The 16,635-nt window shown below is 29.6% G+C and overlaps 1 protein-coding gene across 6 annotated transcripts in view; it reads left to right on the plus strand.

Moving 5' to 3' along the window:
- The window catches only part of Ctns (lysosomal cystine transporter cystinosin), a 28,696-nt gene extending 12,475 nt beyond the window's left edge, over window positions 1-16,221 (plus strand). For 3 of the 6 annotated variants that reach the window (XM_085195824.1, XM_085195826.1, XM_085195825.1), the window contains 9 exons: window positions 8,039-8,146; window positions 8,538-8,637; window positions 9,253-9,453; window positions 9,572-9,812; window positions 10,371-10,490; window positions 10,669-10,839; window positions 11,568-11,788; window positions 13,010-13,102; window positions 13,212-13,969. In XM_085195824.1, coding sequence (XP_085051950.1) covers window positions 8,056-8,146; window positions 8,538-8,637; window positions 9,253-9,453; window positions 9,572-9,812; window positions 10,371-10,490; window positions 10,669-10,839; window positions 11,568-11,788; window positions 13,010-13,102; window positions 13,212-13,254 — 1,281 coding nt within the window. In that variant the 5' untranslated portion in view covers window positions 8,039-8,055 and the 3' untranslated portion in view covers window positions 13,255-13,969. Of the gene's footprint in view, window positions 1-6,882; window positions 7,127-8,038; window positions 8,147-8,537; window positions 8,638-9,252; window positions 9,454-9,571; window positions 9,813-10,370; window positions 10,491-10,668; window positions 10,840-11,567; window positions 11,789-13,009; window positions 13,103-13,211; window positions 13,970-15,021 lie in introns of those variants that run through there. The other 3 variants (XM_085195827.1, XM_085195828.1, XM_085195829.1) reach the window with 3 other exon arrangements.
- Window positions 16,222-16,635: the final 414 nt, after the last annotated feature.

Here is a 16,635-nt window from a genome sequence, read left to right on the forward strand (position 1 = left end):
TTTTTTACGTATATTTTTAATATTTATTATACTAAATTAACTTAAAATTAATTCATATAGAAAAAATGCAGTAGGTAAAACTACAATTATAATAAACATAATATACTGTTTTGTTGCTTATCTTATAAATTTCTTAATATGTCTGCGTTTTAGTGTTAAGCACAGATTATTTTACCTCATTGTTTGTATTCAAGGGAAGTTGATTGTTATGGCTTTGTGAAAATATTGACATTCACGTAATGGCGAACGATAACATGAAATGACAGAGAATATAACAGAGTATATAACAGAGTATATAACATAGAATAGTTTTTATTTAATGTTCATCATAAATTTACTGAAAGTAATAAGTGTACGAGTAAATCATATTTTATTCACCTATTGTGTAGGTGAAAATTAATAATAAATTATTATTATTATTATAAAGAATTATCTGACGTCAGTATACACATAGAAAGATTATTATTATTTCATGTTTTTTTTTCGCATGGGTATTGCAGGGTAGGCGGGGGTAATCTAGTAATAGTGTTAAAATATTCCGTTCCCTATTTTCTGTAAATTTTTTCAAACCCACAACCAACTCCCACAGTGCTGCGGCGGCCACAATTACTATTTTCATATATTTTAAACTAAAAAAGAAATACGAAATTGCTAAATTATATGAAAGATAAATAAGAACAGGTCGAAATCCTGTTTCGCCAGACTGGACTTATTTGTGCTGCGTCCACATAATTGCCTCGGCTACAGGATGCTCAAATATTAGGCGCTTCTACACAATGAAATAATATGTTTTAAATTACATTCATCTACCAAGGTAGGCAGGTACATCAAGTAGGTAGTAAAGGTTAAAATTTCACTAGTGAATTATTTCCAACCATCCAACCGTGGAAAATACTCGAACGTTAAGAAAAATTGTAATATTTAAAATTTTACCAATAGTCTCTAGCTCTAGTATCTATAAAGAATAAAGAATAGATATTTAAATAATATTTATAATATATAAGTTTTGAATAATGAGTTGATTATTCTTAATTACGTAAATATTCTTCGCTATTTTAAGAAAATTAGAAAACAAGAAATAACTTATATAATACTAGTTTTGTCATATAGGCTTTAATAAAAAAATACTTGTATAGATAATGTGGTAAAAACCCAATCCATTTATGGTGCGATACTCGAACAAACGTAGATCAATAATGTTTAACTGCTATAGTGGACTAATTACTTTTATGATATTTAATTATTCATGTAAGTTATTGATCAAATGGTACTTTTTAATTTCTTTTGCCAGATAGTGAGATCTTGGTGATATGTCACTGTGTTCTTCCCGTAGCTTTCTTTCACAGCCATACTTGTTGATTGGTTTTTGTTAAATAATAAATATAATAGTAAAACGAACATGTTTATAGTACAAATATTCTCCCAAATTAAAAACTATGTTATATTTTAAGATCGCTATTACCGACTTATATTTTAATTTTTTTCTTATCTTACAGTAACAGCAACATTTTATTTTACAGTGATAATAATTTACAAACAGTTTTTTTACTGTAGTTACCCTTAATTTTGGTACATACATAATTGCATTTCCCGTTATACAGACAATCATGGAATAATGATTCCGTAACTTTATATTATAAATATACATCACTACACTACAAAGTTATAAAACAGCTTCACATTGTATCCCGCACCCAGGAGGGTAGGCAGAGGGATTCCATGTTCCTGATGTTAAGACACTTCGTTACCCCGTTCGTTACTTTCTGCCGAATTGTAGAGGCATTGCGTATTGAGTGCCAGAAGTCAACGCAGCGTTTCGCATCGACACCAGAGCGAAGAAATGGAAATATAGACGTAATTAAATATTTCACTTCCCCGATTGGGGATCGAACCCACAACCGTCGCGTTACAGTCACACCCTTGTGCCGCTGCGTCACGACGGCCTCTTAAAATTCTTAAATTTGAATCTGTATCCCACAAACAGTAGGGAACCTAGTTAAGATACAATTTTTTCAGGGCATTGTAGTTATAGTATTAATCAATAAATGTATTCGTATTATGATCAAAATATAACTCATATACGATATTCGTATGTAGGGTATGGAGTACAAAAGTATACTATACTTTACGATAGGAAAAACGTAGCGCACGTTTACATTCAGAAAATAACTTATGCAATAATTAGCATATGTACATATTGTTACTAATCCTTTTTATTATAATTTTAAATATATTTAAAATTTACTTAATGCGTAGTTTGACAGGCAACTGTATACAACTAATGTAATGCAATAATATGTACATATTTATACAGTCTGGACTATTTTGGTCATATTATATGGTCAAAACCACAAATAGGAAAGGAATTATTTTGTTTATAACAGTAACAGTTTAAATTAAATTATTTTTCTTATTATATTAATTTTAAGAAAAAAAGGAAAATCAAGCAATGATATAAATAAAAAAATACCAGTGTAATATTAAATAACATTAGTTTGCATATTACCTACATATGGTGACGTCCACTAAAAACCGATAAAGTTAGAAATTTTAAATATGAAAACCGTAATAAGAAGAAATTATTTAAAAAAATGATAAAAGGAATTATGTTTTTCTAATAACTAAAAGGTTCTTCAATTAAATAATATTATTTTATATGTTTTATTTGCACTGCATGTCTTGTAGTACGTCGCTGTGTGCGGTGATCGAAGAAGCTATTCTATCTCCACTAAAAATGTCGACTCTGACATAAGAACCTAAATATCTTCACGAACGAAGGCTGTCATTATTCGCATCGGGTTCGTTGACTCGCGTGTTTTTGTTCACTCAACAAGTAGTTTCTTTGTCGCGTGTGTGGCATCTGTATTTTAGTCTGTCATCGAAATCTTTTAAATTTCGCTTCGATTGCGTTTTTACTTGTTGTGCTCAATTGATTGCGGCTATTGTACTTAATTGGTCGTTGATAATACGGAATGGTTAGACGATTCTTAATTGCGAAACTAATTAAGTTTTTTTAAAAGTACCCACCCGTGAGGCGTTCGTATTTTTTTTAATGAAAGTAAATTAACTTTTAATTATAATGAAAAGGTTTTACAAGTTGAACTGCCGAGATTTATCATCTGTAATGAGGCTAAGGACAAGTAAATGTAAAATATTTAGGAGTTAACATAGAATCCATATTAGTCTACTAATATGGACTCGTTCTGACTGAATTCGAGGAAATATTTATATTTAAAAAAAAATGTACCGTACTGGTAGATATGGCATGGCGATGTGTTGAGGTGGAAAATGAGAAGCGGAGTATTAAGATACTCCGTTCCTAAATCTTAACAGTACGTTTCCTCTGCCTACCTTGCTATGTGATTTCTTTCTAGGTTTTGATTATACCACGATTAAAAAAGGAATTTTAAAAAAATAGTTTTGATTATACCACGATTAAAGAAGTTAAGTTAAAAGAAGTAAAAGTAACAAAAAGTAATGTAATTGTAGTGATAGTTTGTATATGAAATAATTTGTATATAGTAATAATTAGTAACAGTTTTAATAAAATTTGTATCGTACATGTAAGTAAGCGGTAGGTAGCCACGAGTTGCATATTAATTAAGAAATTATGGCATTTCAATTAACAGTAGTTTCGTAGCCTTTTAACAATGTAATGTCAGTAGGCTTTCCATTGCGTAACTTGTTAACTGAATTAATTTTCTAACGAACATGGTGGCGACCTAGTTGAGTTCATTTTGTTTCTCGAAATTTAATACTGTTCAATTAAGGCGCGTCTCTAGTATAGTTTTTTGTATTTACAACCAATCAAAGATTTATTGAAGTGGTAGACTAAATCCTTTTAATGATAATTATCATGTAGGTATCGAAATTTTTACATTTTTTCAATCCCCACTCAAGGGAATGAATTATTATTTATAAATATTTTAATTTTTCCTCTCTGGCAACAAGACAAAAAGCCCGGCGTAGTGTTCTGCCACTCAACACGCAAAGGTGTAGGACCGAAGTGTTTTAATACTCGGTTCCCACTGCCTACCCTGCTGTATGCGGGATACAGCGCGAGATTGAGTAATTTTTTTTATTGTCGTTGCAATTTGAAATATAGTGGGAGCCAATTAATTATTACCGCTACAAACACGTTCTAGATCACTGGAAAAATCTAAAAAGCTGTATAGGGTATGTACTAGTATCTGATGATGTCGCGAAAGTTCGCTTTCCTCCACTGACCGTGTTACCACCGCAGTTAGCGCTTGTTAAGTACAAATGGGTGTTCAAGCATTTACTCGTTTTTTGTTTACATAACGGATATCTTTTTAAAAGGAATAGCGGTGACACTGTTCTACGCTATCCTGTTCTAATATACTAATTGTTTTCTTTTTATGTTTTGTTGTCTTTTTTTCTCTCGCCTTGAGTGGGAATCGAACCCACAAGCTGTCGCGATTTTAACATTTACTAATTGTCGAACAAGATTACCTAAGGACCTTAGTTTAACCTAACTAAGATCATAAAATAAACCACAGTACTTTTAATTGAATTTTAACAACGCCGGCTTAGCCTAGCGTCTTTCATTTAAAACGTGTTTATAACTATATGTAATTTAAATATAGATATTTCTTTGAGATTAATTAAATTGCGACATTTTATTCTCATGTTATCTATAGAAATATATAGGTAAAAAATATTTGACAATATTCGAAGTATCCTGTAATGTACATATGCATGTATTTTGTAGATATAAATTTATAAAATACTTTTTATCTGAGCTCGATTGTAAATATCTATGGAACTCTTGTCATTGTACAAGGTTGTTTCATATGTTTATTAGAAGAAAAGAGCATAATCTGACATTCTGCTTATAAACTGGATTTTGGGTCGCGATAACGGTTGTCACATATCTCACAAAAAGAAATAAAATAAAATGGTTTATTTTCGATTCTTAGATTGGTTTTGTCCCACACTCCAATATAATAAATGATTAAATATATATTTTTATATAAATAATTTGGATAATAAATCTATACATTACAATTTTGAACTATGACGAATTTCTGAAGTGAACTATGATATAAATAATTAATTATTTTTTTTAATAACGTTATCATTAATTAGTAATGGTTCCATTAATAAATTCTGTTTTTATTTTATCACATTGATAAAGACAGATAGTTTCGTGCATTTAAAATATATTAGATAAACGTTTTAATTACCGGAATTATAAATAACAATCTGTTTGAAAAAGAAAAGTATCACTATTATTTTTATTATTCCTGGCTGTATATAATTATTATCTGTGCTATCTTTATTACATATTAAGGACCATTCGGCCTAATTACTGTTGTGTATTGACAAGCAAGGTCGATGGACCGCACTCGATGGTGTCACATCACTAAATGTATTAAAGCTTCTATCAAATTCAAGCAAAAACGGTATTTAATCAATAGACAGAAGAAGCAGTATAGAATAAACTGTATCTTAAACTGGTAGTTTAATTCGCAGATAGTTAATATACATACATGTGCCTGTATGTTTGTATAATCTGCGTAAGGATTAACTCACGCAATGTCATATGAATTAACAATTTGTAGTTAGTTAATGATGGAAATTGGTCACGCGAACGAATAATGTGATCGGCTTTAAGAATGTTAAATAAGATGCCTTGAGAAAACATGTGTTAAAAGTTAAACTTATTATCATTTGTTATCTGTGTTATTAAAGAATAGACGATTAGATATTCGTAACCACAGATTCAGTGGAAATTCGTTATTTACTGAAATATTTCTATCCATAATTCCTATCCTTTTCTTTCTCAACAAATAATATTAGTACCTATATTTTTAAAAGTCGCTTATTTTAAAATGAACTATACACAATAGATTGCAAACAAAATTTATATGCTTATTTAAACATTTTGAATATGATGAATTTGAAAGTATAATTCATACAATTAAGAATTTAACACGTAAATAAATATTATATGATTATGGAAAATACCAGACAGATTTTTATAATAATAATTTAATTTTGGAACTGAAATATTGAAGTTGTAGGTAATTGTCCATTTATCTTAGTTTTTAAATATTTGTTTTTTAATGCTATTAAATATTGTGTGTTCTTATGACCGCTGTTATCTTAATTATAAGTCATTTTTATGTAGGTACATTATAATATAAAAATAAATTGCATTTTTACATCATAATCTAACAATTATTACCAGTTATGCTTATTAATGTGTCTTTATATTAGATATAGTAGTAATATCTTTTATTTATATTTTGCTAAAGATCTATGTGGTAGATAGTAGATAATGAAACGCGTTTGCAGGTTTAGAAATCTATTTATATATTTAATGGATACTAGCTACCCGCTCGTGGCTTCACACGCTTGATTTTTTATTCATTAATCAGAATTTCTTTCGTGTTCTAATAATATTATCATTTTTATGGCAAGATCTATGTAATAAAAACTAAAATCTGTGCCAATTCAGTAAAACAAGCTGTTACTATACATATACACTTGTTTAATCGAATAACATATTTTATATTGATATAACCTTTTTTTTTAACCGATTGAAATAAAACAAACATAAAATGTTAAGTTATGTTAAATGAAAACGCCATTTAAATCGGTTAACCCATTCTTGAGATTAGCCGACATATAGATATTTTTTCTTTGTTTTTGGTTCTATTATATCTATTAATGCCCCAATACTATTAACTTAACTTAGTTTTTTAGGTTTCTGCATAGAAAATGCTGAATATAATATTTCAACTACTTTTTTAAGCTATATACTTATGCATATTTTAAAAATAATTTCTTGTATATGTGTTAAGAGAACTTGTCGCTCCGATCAAGTTCACAAATCATTGCCACTCGCGATCTTTAAACCGGTCACGATCGTTGTTATTTTCAATGATACTAGTTTTTATTGACGTCACTTATAGTAGGAAAAAAGTATCAAAATATTAGTATAGTGCCTTTTAGTGTTTTAAAATGTCTTTAGATATTTTCTAACTTGCATTATATTCTTGTAAAGTAAATTGATCTTTGTAATTTACTTGGGTTTTCGGTTTATATTTGCAACGAGACGGTAGTTACAAATTTACTATTATTGCCAATATAATACTAGGTAAGTTTGCTTAAATATGACAAATAACTTGTAAAACTTATTAGTGAAATTGTATAATTATTTGGTATATCAGAATATAAAAACATTTTTTTTAGATTGCCTTTTCATAGAATTGTTCAGTAATTTAACGAGTGTTATTTTTTGTGACAATTGAAGCGATCTGCTTCACTTTGTAGGTAAAAACAAAGGATGTTTTGTTTTTGTATTATTGTCACGCTACATTCCTACGGAAGTTGTGGGTTTTTTCTTTCAATGACATCTTTTAGAGTTCATTGTGTATAAAATTGAGCCATAAAATAGGTATATTTAAATACCTTATATATTTTTATATAAGCAATTAAATAATATACATAGTGGATAACGTAAAAGCGAAATTAGATAAAGCAAAACGCGAATAAGGAAAAACAACTTTAAAATCTCAGACTTAATCTCATCCATCTCTCATAAAAAATCCTAATTGCTTGTAGGTATAACGTAGTTTTACTTTTCTTAAAATTATATTTAGCCAATATAACACAATAGTTTTCGTAGTCCCCCACTCGTAGGAATGATTTTTTTTTATTGATCAGCTCCGGGAGAGGAAGGCTGATGGTTGAACTCCGCCACATAACGCCCTTTGTCTCAAAAATCGAACGATGGACAACGCAATGTCTCTATACTAGATCCCCTACAGCTTACTTTTGTAACCTTGAAAACCAACTTGAAAATTTTATGTGTTTGTGTATTATAAACCATTTTCACTACTTCGTTACTTTTATCGACATTTTATGTTTGTCGTAAATTTTTAAGATTAACATAAAAACGTATTTTAATTTGCTTTTTCATTTGCGAACGGATCTCACAATCATTACAATTTTTATGATTTTTTTATTATATTTAATTATTTACTAAAATATTTATACTTGTCCGCAGATAGAAAAATAATAAAAATGGCGCGCTTCGATTCGCTTCTCTCGGGCAGGGCGGGAAGAACATCTAGTCATAGGTTAAGCTTCTGTCTCTTAGCCATGTTTTCGTTTGGTAAGTAAACATTATGATTATAAATCGAATCTTTATAGATAAAAATAAAAATTTAATTAATTTATTAATTTAAAATTAAATTGAAAAACTGACAAATATACAAAAAATAAGAATTTAATAATTTGAAAATGTCAAACACTTTGTTTATTGGTTTTACATATAAGGGAGAATGAATGAAAATAACAAATTATAACATAAAATGGTACTCTATTAATTTCATACAAATAAATGTTTTGCAAAAATGTGAACATTCTCTAAATATTTTTGGCCACTCTTAACTTTTTAATATTCACTTATCACATTTCTATGAATTGTTTCCTAATCAATGAATTATAAATATTCATACCTAATATTATTACTTTAGTAATTTGTTATTTTTCTTAATTTTCAGGATTACCCATGGCCCAGGGTCAAATTGAGAAAATGTATGTGAATATAAATGACCTAAATCTAATTGTGGATGAGACAAGATTGTTTCAATTGGTACAAATGTAAGTTCCTTTCGGCTTTTTTATTCTTATCTCATAATTCTTTCTTATCCATAGTTTATATTTTATTCATAAATATTTTGACAAAAATAGGTCATATTTTTTAAAAAACCCACATGATATGTTATCATGTGTTATCACGAGTTAAAGTTTCAGATAGTTAAAATTTATAAACAATTATTGGTTAAATGAATATTGTGAAATTATATAAAGGTTAATGATATACTATGACTTTTATTACAAATGCAATACGCATTTTGGGGGGTCTACACGAAGTAGTCTATGCTAGATGGTCTTAATTTACTGTCCATTTGTATGTCATTGTGTGCTATGGGCCGCAATAAAACGCTGCACTTGTCGTTGACCGAATAAATAATAAGTTATAAACCCGACGGGTTGTAGGTTCGATTCCCATTCGAAATTAAATATTTAATATTTTCATTTCTTCGCTCTGGTGCGTGACGTTGTTTGCTACTTGACGCAATATCTCCATTATTTAGCGTAAAATGGGGAACGAAGTGTCTTAACACTAGGCTCCCTTTGCCTAGCCTACATGCGGGATCCAGGGAGAAGATGAATAAAAAAAACAGATAAAAATTAAGTAAATCAACGTTTCAGCGGTGAATACAACACGTCACTCCAAGTTGCTGCTCAAATCCAACATCCGGATATAGTACAGTTTATACCCTCCACAATAGACATACCGGGTACGGACGAGCCCAACACCACGGCGGAGATAACGCACGATATATGCGCGTACGGGAAGAGCCCGGGACACTCGGAAGTCACCTTCAATGTTACCCCTACTGGGATTGTTAAGTAAGTTATTTTTTGTCAATAAATCTTAGTGCCCCGTATATTAAAAAAAAACAAATTTACATTAATATATATTTATGGAAATAATTTAAATAACATATATTTTTTCTTTAATTTTCAGCTTGGATACAGTGTTTCTACGCATCACAGTGATGCATTCTCACGCAATATACATTATTTCCTATATAATGGGATGGATTTACTTCATTGCTTGGTCTGTGTCCTTCTACCCGCAAATTTATATCAATTTCAAAAGAAAAAGCGTCGTTGGATTAAACTTTGATTTCTTAGCTCTAAATATTATGGGATTTACTATGTATTCGTTGTTCAACTGTGGATTGTACTTCTCTAAAGCTATACAGGTTGGTTTTAAAATCTAAATATATAGTACGCTCTAAGAGTCGTGGCTGCTCTAAACTTAGGTTTTCTGAACAATTTCGGAGAGAAGTACTCACGAAAAAAATATTAAAAGTTAAAAAAATCTTACAATGAAATCTGCGCAGCTGTTGACAGCTAACTTCAGGGCAGCCACTCGACTCGACTTATCGACTGTACCTACTGTAGTTAATATTTATCAATAAATATAAACATTAAAAGTTTTTAGTAAACATTATAAAGTTCTTAGTAAATGTCTGACGGCATATAATATTATGGAAAAACTTTACATAAAGTAGGTATAAAGTGGGGTCGGGAACGGGTTTTTCACTAAGTTACTATTGCCTTCTTCACATGATAGATAAAATTTGTAAGAAAATACGTATAAATAAATAAAGTATTACGTAATATGCATTAAGAAGCGAGAGAATTTTGGATATTGAAAATATATTTTTTTATATGTGCATTATGCATGTATACTATACATCATATAATGTACATATCTAATGAAATCGATATAATTATATGTTTTTTTTTATTTCCAGAGTGAATACTTCAGCCGCCACCCGCGGGGTTTGAACCCGGTACAACTGAACGACGTGTTCTTTTCATTGCACGCCGCTTTTGCGACTCTTATTACTATTGCACAGTGTTTTATGTATGAGGTAAGTTTTATTAATATATTTATTTATCATATTTTTTATTAATATTTTAATAACTTTAATTCGGTATCATAATTAAATGCTGTCATGGCACAGAAGCACAGCGTCTAACTGTTAACGCGACGATTGTGGGTTTGACACCTAATGAAAGTTATTATTATATATTTTTTTTTCATTCCAGAGAGAAGACCAACGCGTATCAACAGCCGGTCGCAGTATACTCGCGGTGTTCAGCGCCGTCGTCATAATAACAGCGAGCCTCGGCGCCGCCAGCGTTATAGCCTGGCTCGACTTCCTATATTATTGCAGTTATATTAAACTGTGCATCACACTCATTAAATATGTTCCACAGGTACGATATGTGGGTAGTTATAGGTTATAGGATATTGACTTCGATCAAATATACTGTACTAGTTCTGTCACTGAACACGCAATGCCTCCAGAATTCGACAGAAAGTGGGGAACAGAGTGTCTTAACACTGGGTTCCCTCTGCCTACCCTGTTATGTGCGGGGTACAGCGTGAAGTTGATTTTTTTTAAATAGAACTTAGAAGTCAACCAATATTCGCAGTCGCAAATATTGGCCAAACGATGAAATATTTGCATTTAATTGTTTAACTGACTTACTGATATTATAAAGCACACAGAGACATTTCAACACATCCGCACGTTGGCTAAGGTGGACCATACTAAAATAAAAATAAGAACACAACGCCTTTTGTGCTCTTATTTCTTGAGCTGTTTTTTAGACTGTAATCCTTAATCTAGTGTATAGTTGATCGAAGAATATTGAAGTCAATGACATTGAATAATAGTTGATTAATTGTAATAATTATAGCAATAACTAATAATAATAAATTTTCGGGATATTGCATGGATGAAATAAAAATATTAAATCCTTTGATTTGGAATCGAACCCACAACCGTTGCGTTGTGTTACTGCGCCATGGTAGCCTATTTCGTGATTATATATAACATCTTCTCGCCTGCGACTCTGAGCGCTGAGAGCGAAATTAATAATAATAATAAAGTATTTATTAATGATAATTGACTTCTAAAATAATTTTCTTATGTTTCCAGGCGTACATGAACTACAAACGCAAATCGACAGTCGGTTGGAGTATCGGCAACATTTTCCTCGACTTCATCGGTGGTTTCCTCTCTGTCCTACAAATGACACTCAACGCGTATAATTATAACGATTGGATCTCATTTTTCGGGGACGCAACGAAATTTGGCTTGGGACTGTTCAGCTTGATCTTTGACATATTCTTTATGTTGCAACACTATGTATTCTACAGGTACGTAAATTCTTACTATTTTCAAATATTGATAACTTAGTATGGTTGACCAGTTATGGCTACTCTAAAGTTAGCTGTAGATTGCTGCACAAGTTTTACTTGAGGACTGTTTCTTAATTTTCTCCCTGAGTGCGCCAACTTAATAGCGGCCACAACTCGTCAACTCTCAATTGGCAATGACGAGATAACGATCATTTTTACCCATATTTTTTGGAATGCTTTAAATAAGAATATTGGATATTACAAAATCACTATCGTTTATTCAATATTCTGCTTCGGCTTTGGGTTTCATTAACATAATATAAGTTTCTCATTAATCATAATATATAAGTAAGTCACAACATATAAAAATGATACAAGAAAACCAAGAAAAAATGCTACTGAGAACATTTACATAAAAAAATACGTATGTTAAATACGTATGTATTATTCATGTATATGAAGATGACAATATTATTTAAAAAGGTATATGAATGTCAAATTTATTAATTAATAAATTGACTGAATTTAAATGATATATTGACTGAATTCAAGGAACACTATTATAACTAAAATAAAAAGATAATCAATGAAATTTGTTCTACAATAATTTTATTTTTGAATCATTCAGGAGATTAATATATTTTTGTACCATGATACAAAAAGATCAAAACAGAGAACATTAATTAAACCTTATCACATTGAAACTATAGACCGTCAAAAAAGTACACAAATAAAAGCACAAAGAAGACAGCTGTACAAAGAAGAATTGACACAAATGCATTAATCATCAAAAAGTCGAACAACTTGTTGACTGGATTGAAAGAATCATCACCAAAATGATCATCAGAATTATATCATCATCCAACATTAAATAAAATCATACAATTACTATCACAATCCAAAACAATGCTTAATGGAAACGCTTACACAGAAACTACATTTGGGAAAACAAAATGGCGGCTGTATATAACATATTTGTTCAAGTATGTTGTATGTATTTAAATAAATATGAAAATTAAGAAAATATAATTTAAAAGAAATTGAACAATTGTTATCTCGAATACTATTTTAATGGAATGATCATCGTTAAAATAATCATCAGCAATCATCATCGTAATTATCATCAAAATTTAAAGCAACGCTTAGCGGGAACGCTTGCACGCACGGAACCTACACGCGGGGAAACAAAATGGCGGTTTTTTAAAACGTAATTTCAAGAATTTCGATTGATATTTTCAGAGAAAGACGGTTTTTAACTGACGATAGTAGTGACGAAGGCGCCAGTATGATGAATTCAGGTGTCGGGAGTGAATACTTTTTGGTAAAAACTTGGTATGTATGTGGACAGGATATAAACACCCATCAACTAACATTTAATAAATAGTTCAACTTCTTTTCTTTGCAAAATTTTTTTTTGCTATTTTGTTATTTTTTTTTCTAGGGATGCCGACGAAAAGAAATACGATTTGGAAGCCAAGGCGTGATTGGCTTCAAACTTGCCTGCCATTTTTTTTAGTTTATATTTTATTTTGATTATGATCTTTTGTCATTCAGTATCATTTAATTTTTGCATTTTATTATCTATAAATGAATGATCTACTATCATTCATTTGCTTAATGACAGTTTGTTTCAAATGTCGTTTCCTTGACTATTAGTAGTAGCTGCCATTTTGATATTGAATATTCTGAATTTCAACTCTAATATTATATTTTAAATTAAAAGACTAGATAATAATTTCAAAAGATATTTATAAAAAAAAACAATTTAAACTCGCCATATCAATATTTTTATAGACTGATCTAAAATGCAATAATGCCTAAAAGAATATTCCTAGTATTAAGGTTTTGAAAGTAAAGTGTTAGTTTGTTGGGATTGTATACTATAATAATGTTTATAATATTGTTGATCTTTGTTGTTATGACATAGTCAAATATTTCTCTAAACTGTGATCAATTGAACGCATTTTATATTAAAATGTGAGTTACGTTAAAAAAAGGCATTTTAATTTCCATCCTCCATCGATAAATGCATCTAAAATATATCCCATTCAAAAAATACATACACATTAATGACATATATTTTTTTATTTAAACTTGTTTGTATTATAAGTTAATTTAAGTTTAATTATGATTTAATTTCTGTTATGTTATATTATTATGATTAAGATTATTTTTAAATCAATAAACTAGTATTGGCTTTGCTGTGTTTCTATTTATATCCTTTAATTTCACTACTAAAATAATATAAATAGTAAATGGTTAATAATCTGTCATGACTGACTATGGTACATATTGAAAATATTTAATGCAAGCAACAAAGCAAGGAGATATAATGCTGGAACTACAACGAACATCTAGCATGATGCTGACATCAACGAGAAGTAAAAAATATGTGAACAAAATAAATAAATAAATATTTAAAACTATAATGACCTATATAACAAAAAATATATATTTAATTAATATTTACATATGCAAGATTTAATAAAAAATAATAATAATACAATTATACCAAAATATAGTTCTTAAGCATATAAATAACATATAGCACTTAAATTATGTAGTATGCTTTTGGAAGCTTTGTGCAATTAAATGCTTTTTCAAAAATCATGTATAAACATTTTAACTATTTAACTTAGTTTAAATTAATGCATTCTTTCAAAAATTTCGAAAATTTTACAGATGTGATTTGCTTTACACAAAAGTTTTAGCAAGTTTGATCGATATACTAAATAAATAAACATATAAAAAAAAGCATTTTGACCATTATTAATATTCAAGCTTCTTTACAAACTCTTTGTCTAGATAAACTATCAAATATAAATGATACACGAATATTAGCTATTTTTTTATGTTAAAGATATGAATGGTTTGGTTGTCGAGCGTCACAAACAAATATAAATAGAAACTGTATAATATCAATACTAATATACTTATATACCTAATAATTAAAAATAATGTTTCTACAGTCACATTAGAAATTGATAAAAAAAAAACATATGTATAATGACTAAAATATTTGCAATACAATTTAAAAAAAAATAGTAGTTGTGGCAAATACCATCATTTCCTCGCTCCAGTAAAGAGGCAAAGCGTGTCGTTAACTTGTCGTCGGAAAGTGGGAATGGAGTGTGTTAACACTGGGTTCCCTGGTTGCCTCTATCTACGCTGCTATATGCGGGATATAGTGTGAAGCTAAAAAAAATAGATTAAAATTCAGACAAAGTCAAAATGCCTATTTTTTGTTCCAGCCAAGCCCGGTACATTTTGCTGCCGGGAACTGTATATAATTCAGATGAACTTATTGAAGACGAAAACTGTGCTCAAACCCAGGAAGGCCCGTACCAAGGGCCTCCAACGTAAAATTGAATTATAAGTTCAAATTTTAACGTGAGATGTCAGTTAGATTACTATGATAATGCAAGAAGCATTATTGAGTTAATTTCAAACAGATTTTTGCAAAAAATGTTGACTTGGAAAGTGCGTATTGGAACTATAAGTAGTAGTATTTTTTATTGTTTTACTAAAAAAAGGACTTAGTTTTTGAACATAACAAATGCTTCGGTTAAAATAAAGTGTTAAATGAAGCTCATTATTTCGAACTGGAACTAAGTATGTGAGAGATTTTGAAGTACGAACTTGTGAACAAGGTGAATTGTGTTGATTTAACGTAGTCAATTAAGTTAAATATAATATTCAAGCCAAAGTCGATTGGTTCATCTAACATTTACATATATTTTTTATGTTTTTATTTCGTATTCATTTGTTAATTAAACGTAGTGTAAGTTTCTTTTACCGCTTGTAATAGGTTACTTATAACAATAATTATTATTGGTACAAGACCAGTTATCACCAATTTATATAATTTTATTTTAGTGGAGGGTTTCCGTATGAATTGCTTTAGTGCCTGTAACTCATCATAAAAAGTACAAACATAGTAGACTCACAAAATCTAACCGTCCTACCATACCTATAGATATAAAAGAAAAAGTAAAATGTAACTAACCTGACATTTGGTAAAATATACTCATTCTTTGCAATTTTATTTTTCGATTTTATTATCTACGAACGATTTGTTTTCATTCATTCGTTCATCTAATTTAATCTTATCGGAAATAATTTAACTCCATCAACTGCCAATTGATTCAAGTAATATTTTAAATTATAATTAATCAAGTAATTTTACTAATTTAGAGGCTCTTCATTATTTTTTTATCCTCCTTCATGTTACTCTTATAACTAATCGTGACAATAAATGTACTCATTTAAACATATGTAAAAGACAATAACGTAAGAAATATTATAAATATAGTACCTAAGCTTATTCTCATTAAAGTAGGTAGTGTATTCAACGTGACTATTAATCTAGCAATAAAGCTAATCTTTTTGTATTGTTATTGTATTATCTGTAATTATAATGTTTACTATTCAAATAAATAAAATAGTCTGCACTTGTGGTGTTTTATATTTGCTATATGGCGGAATTTGTATTACCTTCAGCACAAAATGCATTGAGGTAACAACAACTTACTTCGTATTTTTTAACTTCATGCCGTATCCCGCATATAGCAAGGAGAGAGAAAACTAAGTGTTAAGACACTTCGTTTCCCAGTTTTTACTGAATTTTTGAGGCATTACAACGTCAATAATGGAACTCAACGCTGCAATATGTCCTGTTACCAGACTGAGGAAATGAGAATAATCCCTTGAAATTAATATACTTGACCCAAGTGAAAATCAAACTCACATTCGTTACGTTTAGTCCTACACATAAAAATCAAATTAAATAACATGTGTGACACATACGTGTTATGTAAAAGCCATAACTCACCATATAGTATGAATAGGAATCGCAGTCTATTAAT

The sequence above is a fragment of the Heliconius melpomene genome, chromosome 13, assembly GCF_056956725.1.
Source record: "Heliconius melpomene rosina isolate 202511_hmr_F chromosome 13, ASM5695672v1, whole genome shotgun sequence".
Classification (NCBI taxonomy): Eukaryota; Metazoa; Arthropoda; class Insecta; order Lepidoptera; family Nymphalidae; genus Heliconius; species Heliconius melpomene.